General features: G+C 45.0%; 1 protein-coding gene and 1 long non-coding RNA gene across 3 annotated transcripts in view; one reads left to right on the top strand and one right to left on the bottom strand.

The window, feature by feature from the left end:
- The window catches only part of Habp4 (hyaluronan binding protein 4), a 32,342-nt gene extending 9,185 nt beyond the window's left edge, over positions 1-23,157 (bottom strand). Inside the window, exons 1-5 of one of the 2 annotated variants that reach the window (XM_078030567.1) lie at positions 22,689-23,156; positions 18,110-18,272; positions 10,928-11,089; positions 10,667-10,735; positions 9,083-9,166 (exon numbers count right to left, since the gene is read on the bottom strand). In XM_078030567.1, coding sequence (XP_077886693.1) covers positions 9,083-9,166; positions 10,667-10,735; positions 10,928-11,089; positions 18,110-18,272; positions 22,689-23,037 — 827 coding nt within the window. In that variant the 5' untranslated portion in view covers positions 23,038-23,156. Of the gene's footprint in view, positions 1-9,082; positions 9,167-10,666; positions 10,736-10,927; positions 11,090-18,109; positions 18,273-22,688 lie in introns of both variants that reach the window. The other variant, XM_078030568.1, reaches the window with a different exon arrangement.
- LOC144369998 (uncharacterized) lies at positions 18,211-25,104 on the top strand. The gene is made up of 3 exons (XR_013429902.1): positions 18,211-18,343; positions 22,000-22,072; positions 22,188-25,104. It is a non-coding gene; the product is annotated as an uncharacterized LOC144369998 (long non-coding RNA).
- The last annotated feature ends 425 nt before the right edge of the window (positions 25,105-25,529 follow it).

The following is a 25,529-nucleotide window of genomic DNA, read 5'->3' as shown; positions in this document are numbered from 1 at the left end:
TACAGAAGACATAAAGGAAGAGATAAAAAAATTCTTAGAGTCAAATGATAATACAGACACAACATACCGGAATCTATGGGACACAATGAAAGCAGTTTTAAGAGGGAAATTCATATCCTGGAGTTCTTTCATCAAAAAAAGAAAAAACCAACAAATAAATGAACTCACACTACACCTCAAAAACCTAGAAAAGGAAGAACAAAACAATAGCAATTGTAGTAGAAGACAAGAAATAATTAAAATTAGAGCAGAAATAAACGAAATTGAAACAAAAAAAACCATTGAAAAAATTGATAAAACTAAAAGTTGGTTCTTTGAAAAAATAAATAAGATAGACAAGCCCTAAGCTAAGCTAACAAAAAGAAGAAGAGAGAGAACTCAAATTACTAATATACGGGATGAAAAAGGCAATATCACAACAGACACTACAGAAATACAGAAGATAATTAGAAAGTATTTTGAAACCCTATATTCTAATAAAATAGAAGATAGCGAGGATATCGATAAATTTCTTAAGGCATATGATTTGCCCAGATTGAGACAGGAAGACACACACAATTTAAACAGACCAATAACAAAGGAAGAAATAGAAGAAGCCATCAAAAGACTACCAACCAAGAAAAGCCCTGGACCTGATGGGTATACAGCGGAGTTCTACAAAACCTTCAAAGAAGAACTAATACCAATACTTTTCAAACTATTTCAAGAAATAGAAAAAGAAGGAGCTCTTCCAAATTCATTCTATGAGGCCAACATCACCCTGATCCCAAAACCAGACAAAGACACTTCAAAGAAAGAAAACTACAGACCAATATCTCTAATGAACTTGGATGCAAAAATTCTCAATAAAATTCTGGCGAATCGAATACAAAAACATATCAGAAAACTTGTGCACCATGATCAAGTAGGATTCATCCCTGGGATGCAAGGCTGGTTCAATATACGGAAATCAATACATGCTATTCACCACATCAATAGGCTTAAAGACAAGAACCATATGATCATCTCGATAGATGCAGAAAAAGCATTTGACAAAATACAACATCCCTTTATGTTCAAAACATTAGAAAAACTAGGGATATCAGGAACTTACCTCAACATTGTAAAAGCTATATATGCTAAACCTCAGGCTAGCATCATCCTAAACGGAGAAAAACTGAAGGCATTCCCTCTAAAATCTGGAACAAGACAGGGATGTCCTCTATCACCACTTCTATTCAATTTAGTTCTCGAAGTACTAGCCAGAGCAATTAGACAGACAAAAGAAATTAAAGGCATAAAAATAGGAAAAGAAGAAATTAAATTATCGCTATTTGCAGATGACATGATAATTTACTTAACAGACCCAAAAGGATCTACAAAGAAGCTGCTAGAGTTAATAAATGAATTCAGCAAAGTGGCAGGATATAAAATCAACACGCACAAATCAAAGGCATTCCTGTATATCAGCAACAAAACCTCTGAAATGGAAATAAGGAAAACCACTCCATTCACAATATCCTCAAAGAAAATAAGATACTTGGGAATCAACCTAACAAAAGAGGTGAAAGATTTATACAATGAAAACTACAGAACCTTAAAGAGAGAGATAGAAGAAGATCTCAGAAGATGGAAAAATGTACCCTGTTCATGGATAGGCAGAACTAACATCATCAAAATGGCGATATTACCCAAAGTTCTCTACAGGTTTAATGCGATGCCAATCAGAATCCCAAAGACATTTCTTGTAGAAATAGATAAAGCAATCATGAAATTCATATGGAAAAACAAAAGACCCAGAATAGCAAAAGCAATTCTAAGCAGGAAGTGTGAATCTGGAGGTATAGTGATACCAGAGCTCAAACTGTACTACAAAGCAATAGTAACAAAAACAGCATGGTACTGGTACCAAAACAGGCAGGTGGACCAATGGTACAGAATAGAGGACACAGAGACTAATCCACAAAGTTACAACTATCTTATATTTGATAAAGGGGCTAAAAACATGCAATGGAGGAAGGATAGCATCTTCAACAAATGGTGCTGGGAAAATTGGAAATCCATATGCAACAAAATGAAATTGAATCCCTTTCTCTCGCCAGCCACAAAAGTTAACTCAAAATGGATCAAGGAGCTAGATATAAAAACAGAGACACTGCGTCTGATAGAAGGAAAAGTTGGCTACGATCTACATATTGTGGGGTCGGGCTCCAAATTCCTTAATAGAACGCCCGTAGCCCAAGAGTTAATGACAAGAATAAACAAATGGGACCTACTTAAACTAAAAAGTTTTTTCTCAGCAAGAGAAACAGTAAAAGAGGTAAATAGAGAGCCTACATCCTGGGAACAAATTTTTACCCCTCACACCTCAGATAGAGCCCTAATATCCAGAATGTACAAAGAACTCATAAAATTAAACAATAAGATAACAAATAATCCAATCAACAAATGGGCCAAGGACCTGAACAGACACTTCTCAGAGGAGGACATACAATCAATCCACAAGCACATGAGAAAATGCTCACCATCTCTGGCAATCAGAGAAATGCAAATCAAAACCACCCTAAGATACCATTTCACTCCTGTAAGATTGGCAGCCATTATGAAGTCAAACAACAATAAGTGTTGGCGAGGATGTGGGGAAAAGGGCACACTTGTTCACTGCTGGTGGGACTGCATAATGGTGAGACCAATTTGGAAAGCAGTATGGAGATTCCTGGGAAAGCTGGGAATGGATCCACCATTTGACCCAGCTATTGCCCTTCTTGGGCTATTCCCTGAGGACCTTAAAAGAGCACACTATACGGATACGGCCACATCAATGATTATAGCAGCACAATTCACAATAGCTAGACTGTGGAACCAACCTAGATGCCCTTCAATAGATGAGTGGATAAAAAAATTGTGGCAGCTATACACAATGGAGTATTATGCAGCACTAAGAAACGACAAAATCATAGAATTTGCAGGGAAATGGATGGCATTAGAGCAGATTATGCTAAGTGAAGCTAGCCAAGCCCTAAAAAACAAATGTCAAATGTCTTCTTTGATATAAAGAGAGCCACTAAGAATAGAACAGGAAGGAAGAGCATGAGGAAAAGACTAACAGTAAACTAAGACAAATGGGGGGAGAGAAAGGAAGAGAGAAGGGAAAACATATGGAAATGGTAGGAGACCTTCAGTGATACACAAAATTATAAGAGGTTATGAGGGGCAAGGGGGTGGGGGGAAAAAAAGGGGAGAGAATTGAACAACAGCAGAGGAGGTAGAGAGGGAAGATGGGAGGGGAGGGGAGGGGAGGGGGGATAGTAGGGGATAGGAAAGGTAGCAGAATACAACAGTCACTAATATGCCATTATGTAAAAATGTGAGTATGTAACAGAAGTGAGTCTGTATTATGTATTTGGGGAGTTCAAAACCCAATTGAGTCGAATGTATGAAAGATGATATGTCTTGAGCTCTGTAATGTTTTGAACAATCAATAAAAAAAATAAATAAATAAATAAATAAATAAATAAATAAAAAGAAAACTTCAGCTGGGCATGTTGGTGCACACCTGTAATCCCAGCAGTTTGGGAGGTGGAAACAGGAGAATCACAAGTTCAAGACCAGCCTAGGAGGCCCGAAGCAACTTAGTGAGACCTGACTCAAAATTTTAAAAATTAAATAAAAAAGAACTGGAGATATAGCCAGTGGTCAAAAACCAAACAAATAGAAAGCTTCGATGGCTTCATTGTGAATTCCAATAAACACTAAGAAATGCAAATTCCACACAAACCCAGAAAAACAGAAACTTCTGGGGACTCTTCAACTCCCTGCAAGAAGCTAGCATTAACCAGATACCAAAATCAGGAAAACACACTATTAGAAAGAAAAACTCTATAGACAGTGTGCTTCACAACGCTTCAGCCAAATTCTAGGTAACCAAAACCAAGGGAACATGGGAAAGAGAACGACGGGGCTCACTCAGGAATGCAGGACTGATGTGACACTCTGACATCACAGGTCGGGTGTGGAAGTGCCCGCCTAGGAGTCCAGCAACTAGGGAGCTGAGGTGGGAGAACTACTTGAGCCAGGAGTTCAAGGCTGGCCTGGGCAACACAGCGAGACCGTCTCAAAAAAAAAAAAAAACAACAAAAAGCCCCACTAATGGATCAAATCAGCAAGTTTTTGTCTTTTTTTGTTTTTGTTTTTTGTGGTGCTGGGGATTGAACTCAGGGTATTATGCCGTAAGGCAAGCACTCCACCAACTGAGCTATAGCCCCAGCCCCTCAAATTAGCAAGTTGTAAAAGAAAACCATTTAATAATCTCAACAGATACAGAAAAAAAAACACTTTAAAAATTCAACATTTATTCCTAACAAAAACTCCCAGTAAACTAAGTACTATGAAATCTTCTTAATCTTTGTTTGTTTGTTTTTTGGTACCAAGGATTGAACTCAGGGTCACTCGACCACTGAGCCACATCCCCAGCCCTATTTTGTATTTTACTTAGAGACAGGGTCTCTAAATAAAAGTTGCTTAGCACCTCACTGTTGCTGAGGCTGGCCTTGAACTCACAATCCTCCTGTCTCAGCCTCCTGAGTCATTAGGATTGCAGGTGCGCACCACCATGTCCAGCTAAAATGTAATTTTTTAATGGTTAGCGATAATGAATGCTTTTCTCCTAAGCTCATTCACAGGCAAAGATGTCTCCTCTCAACATTCCAGTGGGAGTCAATAAGACAAGAGGAGGAAGCAAAAGGCATAAAATCAGAAAGAATATTAACATGGTGTGTGCAGACAATACAAACATGGAGAGGAAATTTACAGATCATTTATCTGAATAGGGACTTGATCTAAGATCATCTGACAAAGGATTATGAATTCTAACATAAGACCCAACTAAAAACCAGGCGAGGATCTGAATAGATATTTTTACAAAGAAGATACACAAATAGCCAATAAGATGTGCCACATCATTATCCATCAGAGAAATGCCAATGAGTCAGACCAGGGCCACCCACTAGGACGGCCAGAATCAGAGGCACCCAAGTGCTGGTGGGGACACGCAAAGATCAGAGCTCAGGCGCGTCGCCGAGGAATGATGTGGTCACTTTGGGAAACAGAAACTGAAACGTAGAGTGAAGCAGTTGAGCCAGAAATTTTACTCTTAAATGTATAGCAAGAAAAATCAAGACATGTCCACGTCAAGACATCCCGAGTGTGGACAGCAGCATTGGTCATCAGTAGCCAAAAGTCAGAGACGACCTCGACGTCTAACAAGGGATGAACAGAGAAGCAAGATACAGTACATTTGTAAAGGTGTCATTTGGCAAGTAGAATACTAACCCATGTCACCAGGGCAAGGGGGCCTGCTGCCCTCAAGGAATCAGGGGATGAAAGGAGCCAGGCTGGACAGGCAGGTGTGTCTTCTGGGCAGGGTCACAGTGACCTGAAATGTCCACAGGGGACAAAATAGGACACCAAGCACATCGGGCCGATTCTCAGTGGGTACTGGGACAATGAAATGTCTTGGAACGAGATGGGGTGACAGGTGTGTCACACTGTGGCAGTACATGTCATGAGGACTATGCACTTCAAAAGGTTAAAACAGTAAATTCTGTACGTATTTTACCACCAAGAACAACAAAAACCAATTTTTTAAAGATAATATGCAGAAGAGGAAGAAGCGAGGTGTGATGCCCTGTGACATGCAGAGCCTGACAGCGCCGGGCCACGTGGGGGCCACATGGGGTCACTCAGGTTGCAGGTGGCTCCGGTCTCAAGAGGCACAGAACCAGCGAACTCCCAAACGGTGGGACACAGGATGCCTGGGGCCAGGGGTGACCAGAGCTGGCTGGGTGGATGCCAGAGTTTGCCCAGGATGAGGAGATGACGGGGACCGCTGCACACACACAGCTGTGAGGAAGCACTAAATCATGTATGCAAAATGGCCGTTCGTGTTAATTATATTTTACCGCAGTTTAAAAAATACCGGAACACTGAATTATATACAGTGACTGACTTGTATAGTCGGATAATTCTCTCTCATTAAAATTGTTTAAAAGTAAAAAAAGAAGACGGAGTGGGGGAGGGTCTATCTGCACCTTCACCTAAAGGCTGGCAAGCTCAGGGTCCTGCAGCCACCGCTGGGTGACGACCCGAGACACGCAGCTGACATCAGGAAGGACCCTGACCATAGGCCCCAGACGCGCATCTGCAGGGCCTTCAGTGGCGGTGGAAAACCTCTGTGGCTGCGGCTGCGGCTGCCTGTGAGGGTGACCGTAGGAACTGTCTGGTGCCTGGCAGGGTTCTGCATTCCCAGATGTCCAGGCCCCACAAGCACACGCCCTCGTCCAACAGGGGACGTGCACTTGGGCTCTGCACATTTCATGGTGTGAAGACCTTACATCCAAACAGACCAAAAATACTGACTTTCACACGCCAGTGACATGCACTTTGAGCTACGGGGAGGAGAACGGACACCTTCGGTTCACGGTGAAGTGTGCCCCACACAACATACTGATGATGACAGATGAGAGGAACAAGAGAGCCGAGCTGCAAAGCTCGGGTAGTAGAAATAGACAGTTCCTGTAAAATGCCTTAAAGTGTGCTGTTCGAGAAGTTTCCTAACAAAATGTAGGAAGGTACGAATTAAAATAGTCCTCAAACATAAATTGGCAACAACATGAAAAGCTCTTAAGACTTCATGGGAATAGCTCAGACCACTTAGAGAGGAACTTGATGGAAAAATTATGGTTAATCACGTGCAGACACTAACCAGCCAACAAGGACATAGGACTGTCTATACACTGGAGCATCTCCCAGATCCGGCAAGGAAGGTGGGGGGGACAGTGTGTGACCACTCAGGAAGTGCAAAGGCAGGCAAGAGCATGTGTGACACATGCACATTCACACACTCGAAACTGGAATATAAGCTAGGAAAGAACAGGGATAGAAAATACCATGTTTTTCAGACTGAATTTTGGAAACATGTAAATCTTTTACATGATTACCAAATGAAAATCAATCTCTATAATTTGAAAGCAAAATGAATCAAAATTAACCTAAATGTTTGTCAAGCTGGTGATCCAGCCACTCACAGGCTATTTCAAATGGCTTTAAATACAAATTTGATGGCTGTCTTGTCCTGAGTGACTTTTCAGCAGCTGTGTTACTGAAGGCAGTGTGGGCTGGAACACTGAGTTGTATACAGTGACTGCTGTGTACGGAGCAGATGCCTGATGGGGTGACACCACGGAGCGCCAAGATCCCCAGTATTTAAAGAAAGGAGAAGCACGTAAGAAAGGTCAGGTAAAGACCCTCCATACTCGATCTGATGGGCAAGTACTGAACGAACGTGTTTTATCTCGCGATGTTTATATATCTGTCTATTCCAGCTCTGTCCACTGAGCACCCTAAGGATCATCAAAAGCCTAGGAGTGGCTCCTAATTAAGGCTGCCTTCCTAAAAATGATACACTGATGGCAAATGACCACTGAAAAGGTGCTCAACATGGTCAGTCATCAGGGACAGGCAAATTTAAACCACAATGGTCAAAAGTTATAAAAGCTGACCCTGCCTCGTATTGGCAAGGACACAAAAGAACTAAACTCTCATTTACTGTCAGTGGGAAAATAGTAACGATGCAGCCATGCTGGGAAGAGTTTGGCAGTTTCCTACAAAGGTCAACATCCACCTGCCACCTAGAGTCCCCCGCTGCACCCCCAGGTATTCATCCAGAAGAAACTAAGGCGGGGCTGGGGCTGGGCTCAGCGGTGGAGCCCCTGCCTAGCACTGAGAGGCCCTGGGTTCCATCCTCAGCACCACATAAAAATAAATAAAACAAAGGTATCGTGTCCATCTACAGCTAAACAATAAAAACAAAAAAAGGAATGAAGGCAGATGTCACAAGTGACTTGTCTACACCAATGTCTGCAGTAGCTTTTGTAACAAAGACTGGAAGCAATGCAAACAGCCACCACCTGATCACACAGGGACAGGTGTGTCTGAGCGACAGCACAGGCTCAGCCACGGGGACTCTGAGGCACAGGCTGGCCACAGGGACAGACACTGAGAGTGCAGCAGCGCAGACAAGTCTCAGAGTCCAAGCTGTCCAGACACACTGACGCAGAATCATGACAACTGCAAACTAATACATAGTGACAGAGAGCAGAGGGCGGGAGAGGAGTGACGGGAACACAGGACACTCCGGGAGGATGTATACTTTGGTGTTGATTCAACCAAGTAGTTTTAAAAAAGTTTTTGAGATAATCAGGGAGACTAATGCACTGCCCTGCTATTAACGGTGTTAAGGAAGCGTTGGACCTTCTGGATGGACTGAGCCCCCCCCCCCACATCACGTCCTGAGCGGTCATGAATGACTTTGGCATCTTGGGGGTCGAAGTAGAGGGGGAGGAGGTAGGCACGCCCTGGAATGGCTGTGACCTGACAAGGCTTTAAGCAGAACAAATTACTGGGACCTTCCTTACTTGCTTTATATAAATTTTCCCATCATTTTTTATGCAGAGCTAGAAGTAAAGAAATATTAAAGGTCATAAATCTTCATTAGGCAGCTTGTGACAGAACTGAGAAATCAGAACTGGACGCTATAAATTTGGGGATTCTTTCATAACTAAGAAAACCTGATAAAAGTTAATAAATTCCAGAAGGTTCAGTAAGAACAGATTTTGTATTGACACAACACAGGAAACACTTAGTATTAACAGGTTTTTGTCTGAGATTTAGTTCATATCTAAGAACTGGATCCAAGCAGTACAACCTTGAAGTGACCCAGGCACCTCAAGCAAAGCAGGTGGGACTCAAAGCCTATGCCAGGTGACACCCTCCACAGAGAACCAGCCAGGCCTGCACTGGAGGGCACAGCGGGAGGTGCCCTTGGAACCTTCTCCTGGTGACTTGCAGGTCCACAAGCCATGCCACGTACGGCAAGATCACCCAGGACAGGCTCCTCAGCCTTGTGCCCTAAAATACAGGTGACGACATTCTGTGACACGCGCTCCCTTGAGTAAATGAACAAGGCCAGCCCGCTGGGATGGGGCGAGGCCAGACTCTCAAGGAAATCAGCCTGTGGCCCAAAGGGAGGGGGAGAAGCCCCTACTTGGCTGGAGACTCCTCTTCGGGGAGGCCCTGGGACTCCTGCATCGCCGCCGTCTCCTCCATCGGGGCAGCCAGCTCCGCGTCACTGAAAAACAGCAAGCGCCCTCTGTTCACAGGGTACGGGCACAATCACTCTCTGTATCTGGACAGAGACGCACATGCTCGTGTCCTTTTGCTCGAGGGCGCACTCTTCAAGAAGCTACACACTCAGGTCTCCACATCCAAACCAAAGAAGGAACGGTCTGAATTGCTTATTCACGTAAATGACTTGCAAAATGGTTAAAGTTCTTTGGCAAAAATGATTTTGTGAATGATCTAAAATCAAAAAAACATAAATTATTAGGAAAAAATATTCAGAACTCTTTTTTTCTTGAACCGGGGATTGAACCTAGGTTTGCTTAACCACTGAGCCACCTCCCCAGACCTTTTTATTCTTTTATTTAGAGGCAGGGCCTCCCTAAGTTGCTGAGGCTGGCTTGGAACTCGAAATCCTCCTGCCTCGGCTGCTGCACCACTACACCCACTCAAAACTCTTATTTTCCATTTATTAAATGGAGCCATAAGAATTCTGAAACTGTAAGTATTAAATGATTTATTAAACATAAGATTATTCCATACCAAACTATTTGAAAATGCTCACAAGGGGAGACAGACCCCACAAACTGAGCAGGTGTGACTTCAGACAGTCCGTGACAACTGCTCCGGAAACACAGCACTGTGCAACCTGGCTTTCTATGCCATCCCCTCCAGACGCACCCACGAGGGAAAATAGCTTGGGTTTAAATTCACATCTTGTCTGAACATTAATCCTATGCGAGCATTATTTTTAAAAGTCCCAGCAAAAGAAATTTCGCTTTCAGTAAACTGCTATAACTGCATGTCCATTAGACGTATTTTACAGTCTACAGACAGAACCCAGGTTTTTTTTTTTGTTTGTTTGTTTTTTAATCCTACCTCAGGGAAAAAAGTTTCATGAGGGCTTTAAAAGTTTAAGTTAAGGGGCTGGGGCTGCGGCTCAGTGGTGGAGCGCTTACCTGGCATGTGTGAGGCAGTGGGTTCCATCCTTAGCACCACATATAAATAAATTAATAAATAGAAGTATTGTCCTTTTACAACTAAATATATGCCAATCAAATAAGTATAAAAATAAATAAGTTACATAAGTTGAATTGTAATAATAGATCATTTCAATTTAAATAATTTTTAAATTCTAAGCTCTAAGCAATTATGATCAAGTTTTAAAACCTGTTTTTAAAAATTTGATTGATTATCTTTTACTTTTAAAAAACAAAAAAGGATCCTAAATGAAATGCTGGGGAGGGGCACAGCAGGGGTCTGCTCCTAGAGGCTGCTTCGGGAACCCACAGCTGCATATCACAACCCGGGGGGTCCCCTGACTTAAGCATCCAGTAGCCCTCAGGCCCACCAGCAGCTACAGGGCTCAAGGACAACTTTCTCTTTATTCCCTTGGCCACAGAACAAACCAAGAGGACTTCATTCTCAAAGAAAATTTTAAAAAGCAAATAAAGATCCATAAATCCCCATCTAAATGGAGGCTCCCTGAGGGTACACGTCGGCAACTTACCTGGTGTCTCTCCCGGATGCCCAGGTGCGAACTCCACACCCACCTGTGCTGTCTTCCGTTCTGAGAGCCCTGAGGAAGAACGAGTATCCCTTAAGCTGGCCTAAGTCACAGAAGGCTGATTGTAAAAGATGTTCCAGGGTCAGTTTCCCACGAGAACCCACAGAACCAACAGAAGCCAACTGAGTGCTACCACACAGCGCACACACTCACGCTCTACGCTGCCAGGGACGCGCAGGGGAAAGGGCATTTGGGGAGACTCACGTTTTGTCGCTCCCAGCATATCTTTCAAAATCCCGTTTCCCTCTCTGGTCAAGGGTGTCGACAGCTCGGTTCCCAGAACCACCTCTGCCCCTGCTCCGCATGCCCCCTCTTGGGCCGCCGCGTCCTCTCGGAGGTCTGTCTCGGTCAAACCTGTCAACTGGTCTGGAAGACATGGGTTCAGTGAAACCTGGAGAACTGGACTGAAGGTCTAAAACCTGTTTGAGAAAACAATCCCAGAAGGACATCCTGGCTCTAGTACGCTGGAAAGGATGGTGGCTGGCATAAAATGTCACCCTGTCTTCACTGTGTGCCCACCACACCTGGGGTCCTTCTGAAGACCTCACATGTGGAATTTCACAAGCAAATCTAAGATATACACCTGAAGAGAGTGACGCAGAGCAGGCAGGTGACTGGATCAAGGTCAAGGTCACGCAGAGCTGCTGAGTGGGGGGGTCAGTGCAGACCCCAGACAGGTCTTGAACTCACCTGCGCAGGGTGTCCTGATCCCTAGGGAGACTCCAAGGCTCCGTCCTGTCCCAGGGCTGATCTCTGCTTACTGTTTCACCCAGTAAGACAAACGGCCGACGTTACATCATGCCCTCCCAGATCTCCTCGCCCACAGCCAGTGGGTGACACTTGGCATGGAGAACACTGACCTGCCATAGCCCGACTTTAAACCTGTCTTGCTTCTTGAACTTCCAAGGTCAGCAGAGACCTGTGTGTTAAACCCGATCATCGTCTCGGTCTGGTTTCGCCTCCCTGTGTCATTTCCCTCTGACCTCTCCGGATTCCCTCTCCCAATCTGTCCTTGAAAAAACTGTTTCTTTAACATTAGTCACCCAAGTGTGGCACCAAGTCCTGCGTTTCTCGGTCCCCTCCACTTCTCAGTGCAGCCACTTCCAGATCACACCCCACAGTGAGCACAGAAGCTCCAGAGAGCCTCCTCCTTGCCCCGGAACTCTCTGGCTTAGCCACCGCGTGCCACTCCCTTCCCGCTCGCAGCCTCCGTGACTTCACCGATGCCACCGGCCTGTCGCACGTGGGCCTCCCCGATTCCAGGCCACAAGGCCAGCTGCCTCCTGGACGTCTCCTGGACGTCTCCCGCCCGTCAGAGACATGACCTGTGCTGACCCCCTCACCCCACCCCCTCCTGCCACGGTCCCTAACGCACAGGTAAGAGAACCCACGCCACTCCTCCACTCCCTCCTGCCACCCGCCAACACCCACCCTCCTCCGCCAGACCTGAGGCTCCCGCAGGAAAGGACCACATCTTTTTTGTTGTTATAAAGGTTAATATAAGTTTTTTTAATTTTGTTTTTATTATTAAATGTGGTGTCTTTATTTTTAATTTTTAAATATATTTATTTATTTTTATGTGGTGCTGAGGATCGAACCCAGTGCCTCACACACCCAGTGCCTCACATGTTCGAGGAAAGTGCGCTACTGCTGAGCTATAACCCCAGCCCCTATTTTTAACATTTTTATACAATTTTTTTTATCTGTTCTTTTTAGTTACACGTGGCCGTAGAGTATGTTTTGACATATCATACTTGCATGGAGTACAACTTCCCATTCTTTTTTTTTTTAATATTCTTTAGTTATAGATGGACACAATATCTTTATTTATTACTTATTTTTATGTGGTGCTGAGGACGGGACCCAGGGCCTCACACATGCAAGGCGGGGGTTGTACCACTGAGCTCCACCCAGCCCAGACTCGCCATTCTTGTGGTTGGACATGAGTGGAGTTTCACTGGTCCTGTACGCACATATGAACACAGGAGAGTGGTGTCCGATTCATTCCCCTGTCTTTCTGGTTCCCATCCCCCCAAGTTTTAAATTTTTAATTAGAATTTTTAAAACATTTAAAGTCACCACAAACTACTTGTCCTGGCATCAAGCAACCTATTGGTGTTAGTAACTTAAATACCTGCACTAGCAGCCTACTTTCATGGATAAAATATTACATTAAAAAGCCACTAGAAAGGCTGAAGCTCGGTGGTAGAGAGCTTACCTCGGCCCTGGGTTCAATCCTCAGCATCACATAAAAATGAATAAACAAAATAAAGATATTGTGTTCATCTATAACTAAAAAATTAAAATTAAAAAAGCCATTAGAGCCAGGTGCAGTGGCCGACACCGCAGGAAGCTGAAACAGTAGGATCGCAAGTTCAAAGCCAGCCACAGCAACTTAGCAAGATCCTGTCTCAAAAAAACAACTAGAATAAAAAATAAATAAATAAAAAGAGCTGGGAATGTGGCTCAGTGGTTAAGCAACCCTGGGTTCAATCCCCATACCAAAAAATAAATAAATAAATAAAAGTCACTATATGGTAGTGGGTAAAATAAACAAAACTCATAATTTTCCTTACTCAAAAAGAAGAAGAAACACAGAAGTATCAACTGTTACTTTTATGCCAATCTCTCACAAGAAACAGGATCCTACATCTAACTCTCCACGTTGGCTTCTGGGTCTGCACCTCCCCACCCCAAGCTGAATCTTAAATAGAAATCTTTATAAAACCTGATTCTAAACTAGTCAGTGTCTCAAGAAGGGTTCTCAAACAGTAACAAAAGAAAGTAAAAGTGAATCCTTAGCCAGGAAGTTCAACAAGCCAATAAAAAGAAAAAAGTCTACCCCCAAATTAAGAGGAGACGAAGAGCAAAAGCATACATGGAGAGCATGTGGTGGAATCGGGTCTGACTCACAGACATCCACATACCATACCAGCACCCCAAACCCTTTAAAATAAGAGTGATCGAGCCGGGTGCAGTGCGCACGCCTATAATCCAAACTGCTCGGGAGGCTAAGGCAGGAGAATCACAAGTTCAAAGCAGACTAAGCAATTTAGCGAGATCACATCTCTAAATAAAAATATGAAAAAGGGCTGGGGATATGTTAAAAAAAAAACCTGGATTATCTCAGTTATTTTGTTACAGTAAAGGAAAGCTGGCTAACACACCTAATGAGACATGAGTACCAGTTTTACAGATAAAGAGACTGAAGTTCATGGAGGGTGAATGGTCAGTTAGTGTTCAATGGGCACAGGGGTTCAGTATGGAAGGTGGAAAAGGCCTGGAATGTACTTAATGCAACAGAATGGCTCGTCGGGTGAATTTTATGGGTATACTGTACCACATCTCTTTTTCTTAAGCTTATTTAGGGGAGGAAAGGTAGTTAAACATCTGAGTAGTGGCTCTTTCACAATTGGAACTGACTTCAAATGACTAGCAGTAAAGGAAGAGCCAAAATATATCCAGACAGTGGCAGACACATTTCTTAATAGTCTATATTCTAAGAGTTCAATTAAGTTTATTTGGAGCCTAAGGAAGAATTCCTACTGCATTGGAAACCACAGTTGTCCTCCCAGATATTACGTGTGCCACGTGACGGAGCTCAGCTCAGGCGCTCAGACACACTGGGAGGCAGTCCCAGAACTGCTCATGGTGTCACTCCCCAGGGGAACTGCGCTGTCTCGGCAGAATAAAACCCGTGCCACCTGCCACCAGCACACGCACTGCTGAAAACCTGGGTCCCGTTTCCTCATCTGCAAATCGAGAGGGCTGACTTCAGATAGACTTTCAAGACTAGCAAGGTTCCAAAATTCTTTGTTTGTTTGTTTGTTTTGTTTTAATATTTTTTAGATGTTGATGGACCTTTATTTTGTTTATTTATATGTGGTGCTGAGAATTGAACTCAGTGTCTCACATGTGTTAGGCAAACACTGTGCCACTGAGCCACAACTCCAGTCCCAAGGTTCCATAATTCTGTCCAATAAACATGTACCATAGAAATTCCAGGTAATACCAGTTTTCGATATTAAATTAAGAAATCCAACTTGATTATGTTCATGTTTGGAGAAAATGCTGTGAATGTTCTCACCTGACAGGCTAGAGGATGGTGATTTGTCACTTTCAACAGCTCCCACCGCACACACATTTTACTTGCCGTCACATGACACAACTGTCCCACCTTGTCCCACCTTGCACTGAAGCATGAGGTGGGTCCTGACCTGGACACATGGTGCCCACCTGGCAGCCTCTGCTACAGACCCCACGGGGCCCGACCTCCAGGACTCCATCTAGGGACCTCCTGACGTAGACCCTCCGCTGCTCGCTGGGTCGACGGATTATAAGGCAGAGGCCCGGACGCTGAGCAAAGCTCTGACGCTACGGAAAGGTTATATTACACAGCAAGCACAGAGCAGGGAAAAGTACTGACTTTCTAAGAAGAAAAGGCCGATGTGTCAAGAGGAAAAGAAAGAATATGGAATACTCAATGTACATGATTATCATCTTAACATCAAAGTAGATCAGTACATAAGAGAGGAAGTGGGCTGGGGATGTGGCTCAGTGGTAAAGCACTTGCCTGGCATGTGCCAGGCCCTGGATTCGACCCCAGTACCACAGTGGCAGGAAAATGGGCTAAAGTGCTAAGAGTAATCATATTAGGTGGCAAAATAGGTGGTTTTAATTCTCTTTATAATTTTCTTTTTTTTTTCCTGAATTGTCTAAAGTGACTATTTTTGTTAAAGATCTTATGGACTTTTATTAAGCAGAAGAGTATATTTTAAGAAACCAGGGAACATCTTTTCTGATATCACAGGACTTATGAAAAAATTCGAATTTCCTTGAAAGTAAAATGCCCTACATATTCCTAATAGGACATACGAGAAGAACACACTATTTCCAAGTTCCTGCCAAAAGTGCACAACCTTGTTCTCTGAGAAGCATCAGACAAACTGAAGTTTTGGGATGTGCTACACGAAGAACTGGCCCACGATCTTTGAAAATACAAAGTTCATAAAAGATAAAGGAAGACTAGGAGCTATTCAAGATTAAAGTCAGTGACACACAATGTACACTCCTGGACCCTGAACCAGAAATATGTTCTCTTTGGCTAAAAGAACCTTGCTAGGAGAATTGGGGAAATTTCAGCAAAGTCTGAAGATTTCATGATTTAGGGCATTAGATAACAGTACTCATGTATCAATGCTAATGAGTTTGATAACTGTACCATGTATTTTGGTTTGTTTTTGCAGTGCTGAGACTAGAGCCCAAGGTCCCATGCATGCCAGGCAAGTGCTCTACCACTGAGCCACATCTTCAGCCTCTATGCCATTTTTTAGGAAATATACGTGATTTTAGCCTTTCTCTCAAATGACAAAGGAAAAAACTGTGTGTGTGTGTGTGTGTGTGTATGCGTGCGCATATCAATGTGCAAAGAAAGAATGAATTTGGTAAAAAGTTAATATTTGGGAATCTAGATGAAGGGCATATGGGAACTGTTCATATAATTCTTGCAACATTTGTCAATCTGAAATTATTTTAAAAGAAAGAGACGAATCCACGCTCCCATGTCCCACCTTACCTGTGAGTACTAGCTCACTTAGGCATCTTTTCAGGTCACACACAGAGATTTACTTTATCCTTTTTAAGGGCTACATGCTCTTACCACTGAAAAGGAGGTGGTAAACAGGTTTGTGCATTTGAACTATAATTTCCACAGAATAAATCTCTGATGTGAGGGGAAAAAAAAAATGTTTCAAAATTAAGTAGCCCAAGAGGTTTTTCATAGACAAGTAGACTGTGGCCATTACACAGCAAATTTGATGTTATCAGCAAAAATAAAAAAGGTCTCAAATCAAGCTTTTCTGTCACTCTCTTCAGCCTGGTGGCCTCCACTGTCTCAGAGTTCTGCATGTGATGCAGGTGACAAAGTCACTTCCTGCATGGCCTCTCAGACTGAGCAGCTCTCTGCTGCGCTGCTGTTTGGTGGGTGGGAGGGTATTTTAACAGGCACCTAACTTTTCAAAGCCATGTACTCTGGTTAAAACCAATGGCCAGGATCCTAGATGGAATTAGTCAAGAAGCTGCAAGACTAGGTACAGTGGCTGCCTTGTCACTGAACTGAACACTCTTCTGGTCAGCCTGCCACGTCCCTGGGTGAGAGTCAGATTCTGTATCTGTGGATTCCACCAACTTCTAATCAAAAATATTCAGAGAACGGTGGCCCACGCCTGTAATCCCAGTGGCTGGGAAGGCTGACGCAGGAGGAACTTGAGTTCAAAGCCAGCCTCAGCAACTTAGTAAGGCCCCAAGCAACTCAGCAAGACCCTGTCTCTAAATAAAAAATAAAAAGGGTTGGGGATGTGGACAGTAGTAAAGCATTCTTGGATTCAAACCTCAGTACAAAAAATAATTAAAAATTTAGGGAAAAAGACTGCATCTGTACTGAACAGATACGGGCTTTTTTCCTTGACATTATTCTCTAAAAAATACAGCACAACTATTTACATTGTATTGAACATTATGGGTAATCTAGAGGTGAGTTAAAGTATACAAGGGGATGTGTGTAGGTTTTCTGCAAATACCACATCCTTTAATAAAAGCGACTTGACCGTCTAGAGATTTTGGTGTCCTTGGGGACCCAGGGCCAGTCTCTGGGAGATACTGACAGATGAGTGTATTTCCCTTTAAATGTGACGCACTGGTTTTCTCTGTTTTAACCTAAACTCCGTTAGGCACTTTAGGCAGCAAGCACCCACCTTACCAGGACAAGCACAAGATATATACATAACTGCCACTATGTACAGATGGGGCTAGATGCCTGTGTGCTGCCATCCTTCAGGAAGGACCTAAGAGTGCTCCCGAGAGAAGATGCGGGGGTCAGAGATCAGTATCACATGTCATCAGGTTTTCCTTCAAACCTCATCAGGAAAGCCTGTTGACTGCCCAGGGAGCTGGGAATTTGCTTAAATCTGTTTAGCAATGCTAAATCAAATTAATTTATTATACCCCTAGCTCCAAATCAGCTCCCGAGCCTAGAACTGTAAAAGAAATTTTAACCAGTTCAACACACTCCCATGTAATTTCATAAGAGTGTTTCTCATAGTTACCAAAACCAGTACTGGGGGTGGGGGTTATGCTGGGACTGACCCCAGGACCTCCTTCATGCCAGGCCATTATCCCACCACTGAGCCACCTCCCCAGCCAGCCATTCCCTTTCCAGCAACTGGCCCATCATTTCCTGAACAATGGTAGAAGGTCATCTGTGAGACCCATGGGCGATCCCCCAGTGTCACCTGATCGGATTCAACGGCATTGACAAAATAACCCCAGGATGGCCACCACAGAAAGGCCAGGGCGCACGTCCCCACTCTGGGAGGGCGCAGTACGCACTTTTCATCTGTAAACTTCTCGGCTGTGAAGTCCGCCTGCCTCTCGGTCTCATAGGGTCGATATTCTCTGTAGGGCCTCCGCTCTGCTCTATCAAGCGTCACCTCTGTCCCCCGGCTGTCGTTCCATCCTTGCTGCTCCCCTCTCCTCGGAGCTCGCTTCTGGCCTGCAGCAGAAAATCAAGGCGCACAGTTGAACACGGCGCCCACCACAGCGCCTGCGCGGGAAGTGCAACAGGTACTTCTCATTTTCCTAGAAATCAAGGTCACCCCAAATCCAGCAAGCCTGAGAAATTACTATGAACAAAAGGTGCTGATACTACCACTGCCTAGAGTGGAGCCCACTGGGGGTTGAACCCAGGGCAACTTCACCACTGAGCCACACCACCAGCCCTTTGGTTCTTTATTTTGAGACAGGGTCTTGCTAAGTTGCCCACGTTTTGCTGGTGATTCTCCTGCCTCAGCCTCCCAAGGGGGTGGGATTACAGATGAGCACCTCTGCACCTGGAGACGCTACTACTGTTCCATAAAACTTTACTACTGCTAGAATCATGCTTTCCCTTGTATTCTAGAAACACAAGCCTCCTTATCATATAGGCATCTCACAGCAACTCTGACACAGCTACTGCTTTGCTTCACTAAATAAACTATATTTCATAAAATCAGCTTTACCAAAACATGATCATAAGCCCCATCCAAAATATTATAGGGGAAATATACTACATTCCAGATTGTACTTTCAGATTTCCAACTGCACATAGCCAAGGGCAACTACAGTTAATCACAGGCTACTAAGATTTTCATTTTTACATACTTTGGAGTGTTTTCAAAATTAAAACAGATTTTTCTGCTGACAGGATTTATACAGTTGCCACCACAGCTCTCAAGTATGAGCCCATCTGGTATTTTATCACTCAGGAGCCAGAGAGTTCTCAGAGGGCATCCCTTCTGTGCACTCAAAGTCCAGCTGGCCTGGGGCAGGGACAGGACGCTGGGGTAGCTCTAGTCTTTTCCTCTCTTCCCTCTCCCTTTCTTACCCCCCTCTAGTTTTGATGCTTTAAAATTTTTAACCAAAGTCTGCATTTGAAGCCACCTAATCCTTGGTAAAAACACGTTGTGGAGAACTTTGTCACATCGTAGACCACTTTCCAGAACGATTATCTGCTGTGGCATGCATTCAGAAGGTCTTCTCTCAAACACGATGTACAATTGGTATTATGTTGACTTCGATTTTTCTTGGTAGAAATTACCCTTCACATTGATTCTATAGCCATTAAATATTATTCAAATTCATGGGTGTATTTTAACTGAATTCTCATCCCACTTAGATGCACACTATAATTCTTGAGAAATATATGCATACACATATTGCATTTTCCACTAACATTCCCTACCTAGACACAAGCAAATATTATCAGATCTTATTTAAAGCAAAAATCATGTCTGTAACATCAGTAACACAAAACTGTGCCACTTACTACTTTTTTGGTACCAAGGATTGAACCCAGGAGCATTTAACCACTGAGCCACATCTCGCCACCCCCCCCCCCAACTTTTGGTATTTTATTTAGAGACAGGGTCTTGCTGAGTTGCTTGGGGCCTCGCTAAGTTACTGAGGCTGGCTTTGAACTCATGATCCTCCTGTCTCAGCCTCCCAGCAGTGCCACCACTCCCAGCACAACTTACTACTTTATTTTTCTTCAGTGTAAAAAGTTGCATGACAGATCTAAGTCTAATCAGCCATGGTTTCAATATCCTATTACTAGAAATATTGAATCCAATTTGCATTCTGTAGTGAGGTCACAATCTAAGCTTGTGACATGGTTAGGATATGGGAAAGACACTATCATAAACAGAGCATTAAGCTTTTATTGCAGAAACATACATTATCAAGAGAACAAAATTAGAACAACTATTTGAAATTTAAGAGAGAAAATGTCATTATGAATATCAACTAACAAATCAAAAATGTAAAAGGTCTACCCAGGACCTGACAGACCTCAGCACATTTGTCAACAGCAATACTTTCCCCTAATTTGTTTTAATTCAGCTTCAGATTCCCTATTTGTAACCTGTAGTTTAAAAAAAAAAAAAAGAGGGGCTGAGGTTGTGGCTCAGTGGTAGAGCACTTGCCTGGTGTATGTGAGGCCCTGGGTTCAAGTCTCAGCACCCCATAAATATAAAATAAAGGTCCATTTACAACTGAAATAAATTTTATAAAAGAAAGAAAGGAAGAAAAACATCTCCCATCCAACTACAGAAGCATGTGGGTGTTTATTCCACCTACTTTCCACTTTCTCTAAGTTATTTTTTAACTATATCAATAAAATTTGGACTCCACCATGCAAAACTTAAAATATTACATTTATTACACATTTATACAATTGGTTACTTAATAAGATAGGATAATTTACCAATACCCTGAAAACATTCCATTCTCCCTCCAAAATGCAGAGAGGAAAAGATAACCAGCAAACATTTTTTCCCTACCACTTGGTTCTAAGGGATCAAGAGTGCAACTGCACCTCACTTGTCTTTCTGTGCTGGATCAGCAGCTTCAAGTAGGTACTGCAAACACTGCAATTCACCAGCCCTTTCCAATAAAAGGCTGGCACATGCACTTTGATTACTTATGTAAACCCAAGCCCACAGGAGAAACTGTCCACAGTGAAATTTACATTAATATTTACTATAAAATAAAGTTGAGCTTTGGCTCAAAGACCATTTTGAAAGGCTAGGAAAAAGCAAAGCTTAAACAGCCTCTTGCGATTCAAGAACAAATTTACTGGGCAAGGTTTAGCCCAAGGGGTTATGCACATCACTAGACCCTCCAGGATACAAAAACCCAATGTTTCTCTAGGACAAATCTTACAACTTTCACAATTTTTTTGCGATTAATAAATGTTTCTATTACATGTCAAACCTGTTTGATATTTATACTAAGCATTCCACCTGTAACATTCAAACAAAATTAAAATTATGAGGGTAGAAAAGCTCAGTTCCTATTAATAACCAACGCTTGAGAATGGCTAATACCCACTACAAATTTAGTACAGTAACTACATAAGTGAAATTAATGAGATGTCTACTCCTGAAATTACATATTCTTGAAAAATACCTACAATGACAAAATTCCATTCTAACCACAAAATCAACTAAAGATCTTTAATAAAGAGCTCAAAAGCCAGACTGACTAGACTGTGAACAACTGACAGGAAAAAAAGCTATAAGCGTGTGTACTAGATTACAATGTCAAGCGAAAGAAGTAGGTTGCAACCCAGTTTCTAACATTTAAGTTTAGAAAAATATAGAAAACACTGTACATTTTCTGTGTATAAATTTATGCATATAAATGCACAGTGCTAACAGTAGGAAAAATTGGGGTTTCACTTAACCTCTTACATTTTGAGACTTTGAATTTTCATAATAAAAATACATTTGAACTTTAAAAGGGCTAAAAATCAATATATTAAAAGCACTAACTGCGGTTTCACACTTCTTTTAGCATATTTTCATTTGTTAAAAAATACATTTAAAAAGCATGATCTTCCTCAATTCTGTTATTTCTATGAATCCAAATGAATTTGAGAAAAACACAGAGCATAATACAAAACGTGCAGTATATTTTGTCTCACTGTTTTGATACGGTCAGACACTGCGGTATCCAATAGCATTTTTTTTTTTTTTACAACTTTCAACATCTTTATTGTAGTGACTTGATGATGCTCAAGCACGTTTCTGAACTTAACTTCTCACAAAGGTAAACATCACCTAGTTGCAAGCTCAAAGCCAGTCATTAGACCAGGAGTGTTCTCCTGGGCTGGATGCATAACTGTTATCAGGCATGTGCCAATAAAGCTGACTCTCACTCACTTCCAAACACTCTTTCCGCAGGCCCACTACCTTATTTCAGGAGCACGGAGGACACCGGAGGAGGACCGCCGACCCAGGCCCTGACGCAGTCCAGGTGAGACCTCGGGCTGCGGACAGCACCACACGAGCCGCGCGTGGCCGCTCCGGTCGCCCAGGTTGCGCACTCGCTCCTTCTGATCCGAAGGTTAAATGCGCTTTCCCTAATGCAGGCTCGCGTCCACCACGAGTTACACATCCCACCAACACTCCAGGCGGCACTGGAAGACAGCACCGGGCGGCACCTGGACCGCCGCACGAACACCGGCAGAGGCGCAGAGCGCGCGGAGGCCGGGCCCCGCGGCAGCCCGCCACGGTCGCCTGGGGCCCCTCCGTCACAGAGCCGAGCCCGGCCACCGCGCGGCTCCCGTTCCATCCGCGAGGCCGGCGGCGACCCCTCCTTCCCATCAGGCTTCTCCGCCGCTCCCGACCCGCAACCTGCCGCGGCTGGGCGGAGGGCGGCGGAGGTCCTGCGGGCTCCGCCCCCGGAGTGCCCGGTGCTCGCCCCCAACGCGCCCCAGCAACTTGGCCGGAGTTGCGCAGGCCCAGCTGCAGGATCCGCAGACCCTCTCCGCTCAGGGTCCCGAGAGCGCAGGAGGGACGTGAGCCCGACCCCTCGCCCAGCCTGCCGGCCCCGCGACCCTCACCCCCGCCCCGCTCCGCCGGACGCCTACCGGGCTGCTGCGGGCCACCTCCGGGACTGTCCGGCGGCGCTCCAGCGAGGCTCTTGCGCTCCTTCTGCGACTCCCTGCGACCGCCCGCGCCGGGCCTGTGACCCGAGGCCCCAGCCGGGCTCTTTCCCCCGCGGCCACCGGCGGCCGCCGCCGCTGCCGCCGCCTCGTCGCGCTTCCTGCGCTGCAGCTGCTGCTGGCGCCGGCGCTCGGCCTCGCGCAGGATGTCGAACGGGTCCGACTCGTCGTCCAGCAGCTGATGGAAGCGGTTGGCCACTACGCAGCCGAAGCTCTCTTGCATCGCGGCGCCGGCGGCGGCCGCAGCCACAGGACTCCCCAGGGCGCCCTTCATGCCGCCGCGGCACTGCGGCCCGCCGCGGGCAGCCCACGCGCGCGAGTCTCAGCGAAGCCGGCGGCGAGGACCCATCCCGCTGCTGCCACCGCCCTCCCTGCCCGGCCCTGCCCTACCCTACCCGGCCCGGCCCGGCCCGGCCCTCCGGGCCCCCGCCTGGCGTTGCCGCGGCCCGCCCCGCCCCACCGCCCTCCGACAGCCAATCAGCGTGCGAAGACACGCCCCCTTCCCTATCCAGTGCGCCCTGACGCCCAATCACCGGCCGGCGGCTGTCGCGTCACGCGACCTCTATGTCCCGCCCCCTCAGACTCGGAAGGGGGCGGGGCCAGGGGCGGAGCCACTAGGGAGACCCGGGGCCGCGGTGCGGGCGGTTCGGACGCGGAGCGGGTCGCCGGTACGCGTTTTCTCAGGACTGGCTCCGCGCTCATTACCAGCCACACGTCGTTGAAGGTGGCTGTTCCTTTAGCCGTTTGGCGGTTGAACTCGTACTGTGCGCCGGGTACTGTGTCGGAGGGTCCCACTCGGTGTTTTCCCGGGCCTCAGGCTGTGGAGGGAAAGAAGGTGCGCGGAGAGGAGGCACGGTTCTTCACCGCGCAGGGACCGGTCCTGCTGCAGGCCTTCCCCTGGGAAGTGACGGTGAAGCCGAGGTGACGGTTAAGGGCCGGAGGGAGGCCAGTGCGGACGGCGGGGAGAGCGGCGGGGTTCAGCCAGGGTTGGGGCAGGGCCTTACCGGCTCCCGTGTCGGAGCGGGGGAAGCAGGAGCCCATTGGCGCTTGAAAAGGCCTCTAACGTGAGGGAATCCCGTTGGAGGAAGGGGTCAAATGGATGCTGCGAGGCCAGCAGAAGACGGTTGCTGAAGTCCGGGGAAGAAGTGACGATGACAACTCGGACCAGGGTGATGGCAGCGTAAGTGAGAGAGTGAGTGGACTCCAGAGCTGTCCAGGACGTTCTATCAGCCGGCCCTGGCGTCGCGCCTACGGGTATGGGCGATGGAGAAGGAGGAACAGGGCAGGAGGGCTATTTTTCTGATTTGGGGCTTGGAATGGGAGTACTAGTCACAAAGAAAGCGAACACTGGAAGAGGAAATCGTGAGTTCAGTCCTGGCCATGTTGAGGTTTGTGTGTGTGTGTGTATGTGTGTGTGTGTGTGTGTGTGTGTGTGTTGAGATATTCAGTTAAGGCCTGGAGCTCAGAATGCTGAATTGGACTTCCTCCAGGAAATCTTGCCCAGGCACAGGTACTCTTGGCTGCCCATGCTACAGTCATTCTCTCCCTCTTACATTTTCTAATCTGTTCGGGTGTCAGGTGGCTGTAGGCCCCAGGGGAAGTGGGGCTCCTTCCAGCTTCAATCTCGATTAACCTTAAATCATTTATTGTAATTCCATTCCCTTGCCAGTGATTGCTGAGGAATAGTCTGTGTCACAAATCTGGCAGAACAGAGTAGAGGGGGAATATTCTGGTAAACTTTTGTCTTGCACCTAAACAGGGATTAAGAAAGAATCCTTAGGTGGTGCACACCTGTAATTCCAGCAGTGCAAGAGGCAGAAGCAGGAGGATGACAAGTTCGAGGCCAGCCCCAGCAGTTTAGCAAGCCCCTAAGCAATTCAGCAAGTCCCTAAGCAACTTACTGAGACCCTGTTGCAAAACAATAAAAATAAATAAAAAGGACTAGGGATGTAGCTCAGAGGTAAAGTGGCTCTGGTTCAATCCCAAGTGCCAACAAAACAAAACCAAATCTTTCCCACAGCTTCCCCACTTTTGCACTTTGGTCCTTACTGAATGGGGAGGACAAATGCTTGGAGTTAGTTGTTGCCTCTTGTTGTGACAATAGGATGGATAAGCCCTAGGTCCTTGACATTGTTGAGCCACTGACTTGGCTCATTTAGGAACCCCTGTACCTCAGACATCACTATATAAGATGATCCATGCATGAATTGTTGAAGCTATTCTGAGTTGAGTTTTTTTTCTTGTATCCAAAAACAGCCTGTTCGAGCATCTTGCTCAGATGCTTCTTGACCACTTTTGACTTACCTTCAACAGCAAATGAAAGGAAATTTTTAATCCTAAATATTGCAAGAGTCTGTGTTTTATTCACTTATTCAACTGTCATTCTTAAGGAGCTCAAGGATGATTTCTTGTCTCATTTGTTGCAATTTGTATTCTCAGGGCTTGGCACTCTGGGTTCTCAGTAATATATGTTGAATGACTGAAGATTTCAAGATATTTAGTCATTTCCTTCTTTGAATCAACAAATTTCTAGCCAAAAGAATTGAAAGCAGTTATTCAAACAAAACTTGTACTAGTATACAAAGACACTGTTCACAATAGCCAGTGAGTGGAAACAACTCAAGTACATCAGCCAATGAATGGATATATAAAATGTGGTACAGCAGATGATTATTTGGCCATCAAAAGGAATGAAGTATTGATGCTACAACATAACAAGCTACAAGAGAAGCATACCTTGAAAACAGTAAGTGAAAGAAGCCAGAA

Source organism: Ictidomys tridecemlineatus, chromosome 13 (genome assembly GCF_052094955.1).
Source record: "Ictidomys tridecemlineatus isolate mIctTri1 chromosome 13, mIctTri1.hap1, whole genome shotgun sequence".
NCBI lineage: Eukaryota > Metazoa > Chordata > Mammalia > Rodentia > Sciuridae > Ictidomys > Ictidomys tridecemlineatus.
Note: the sequence above shows the minus strand (reverse complement) of the source record. Positions and strands in the feature narration are given on the sequence as shown.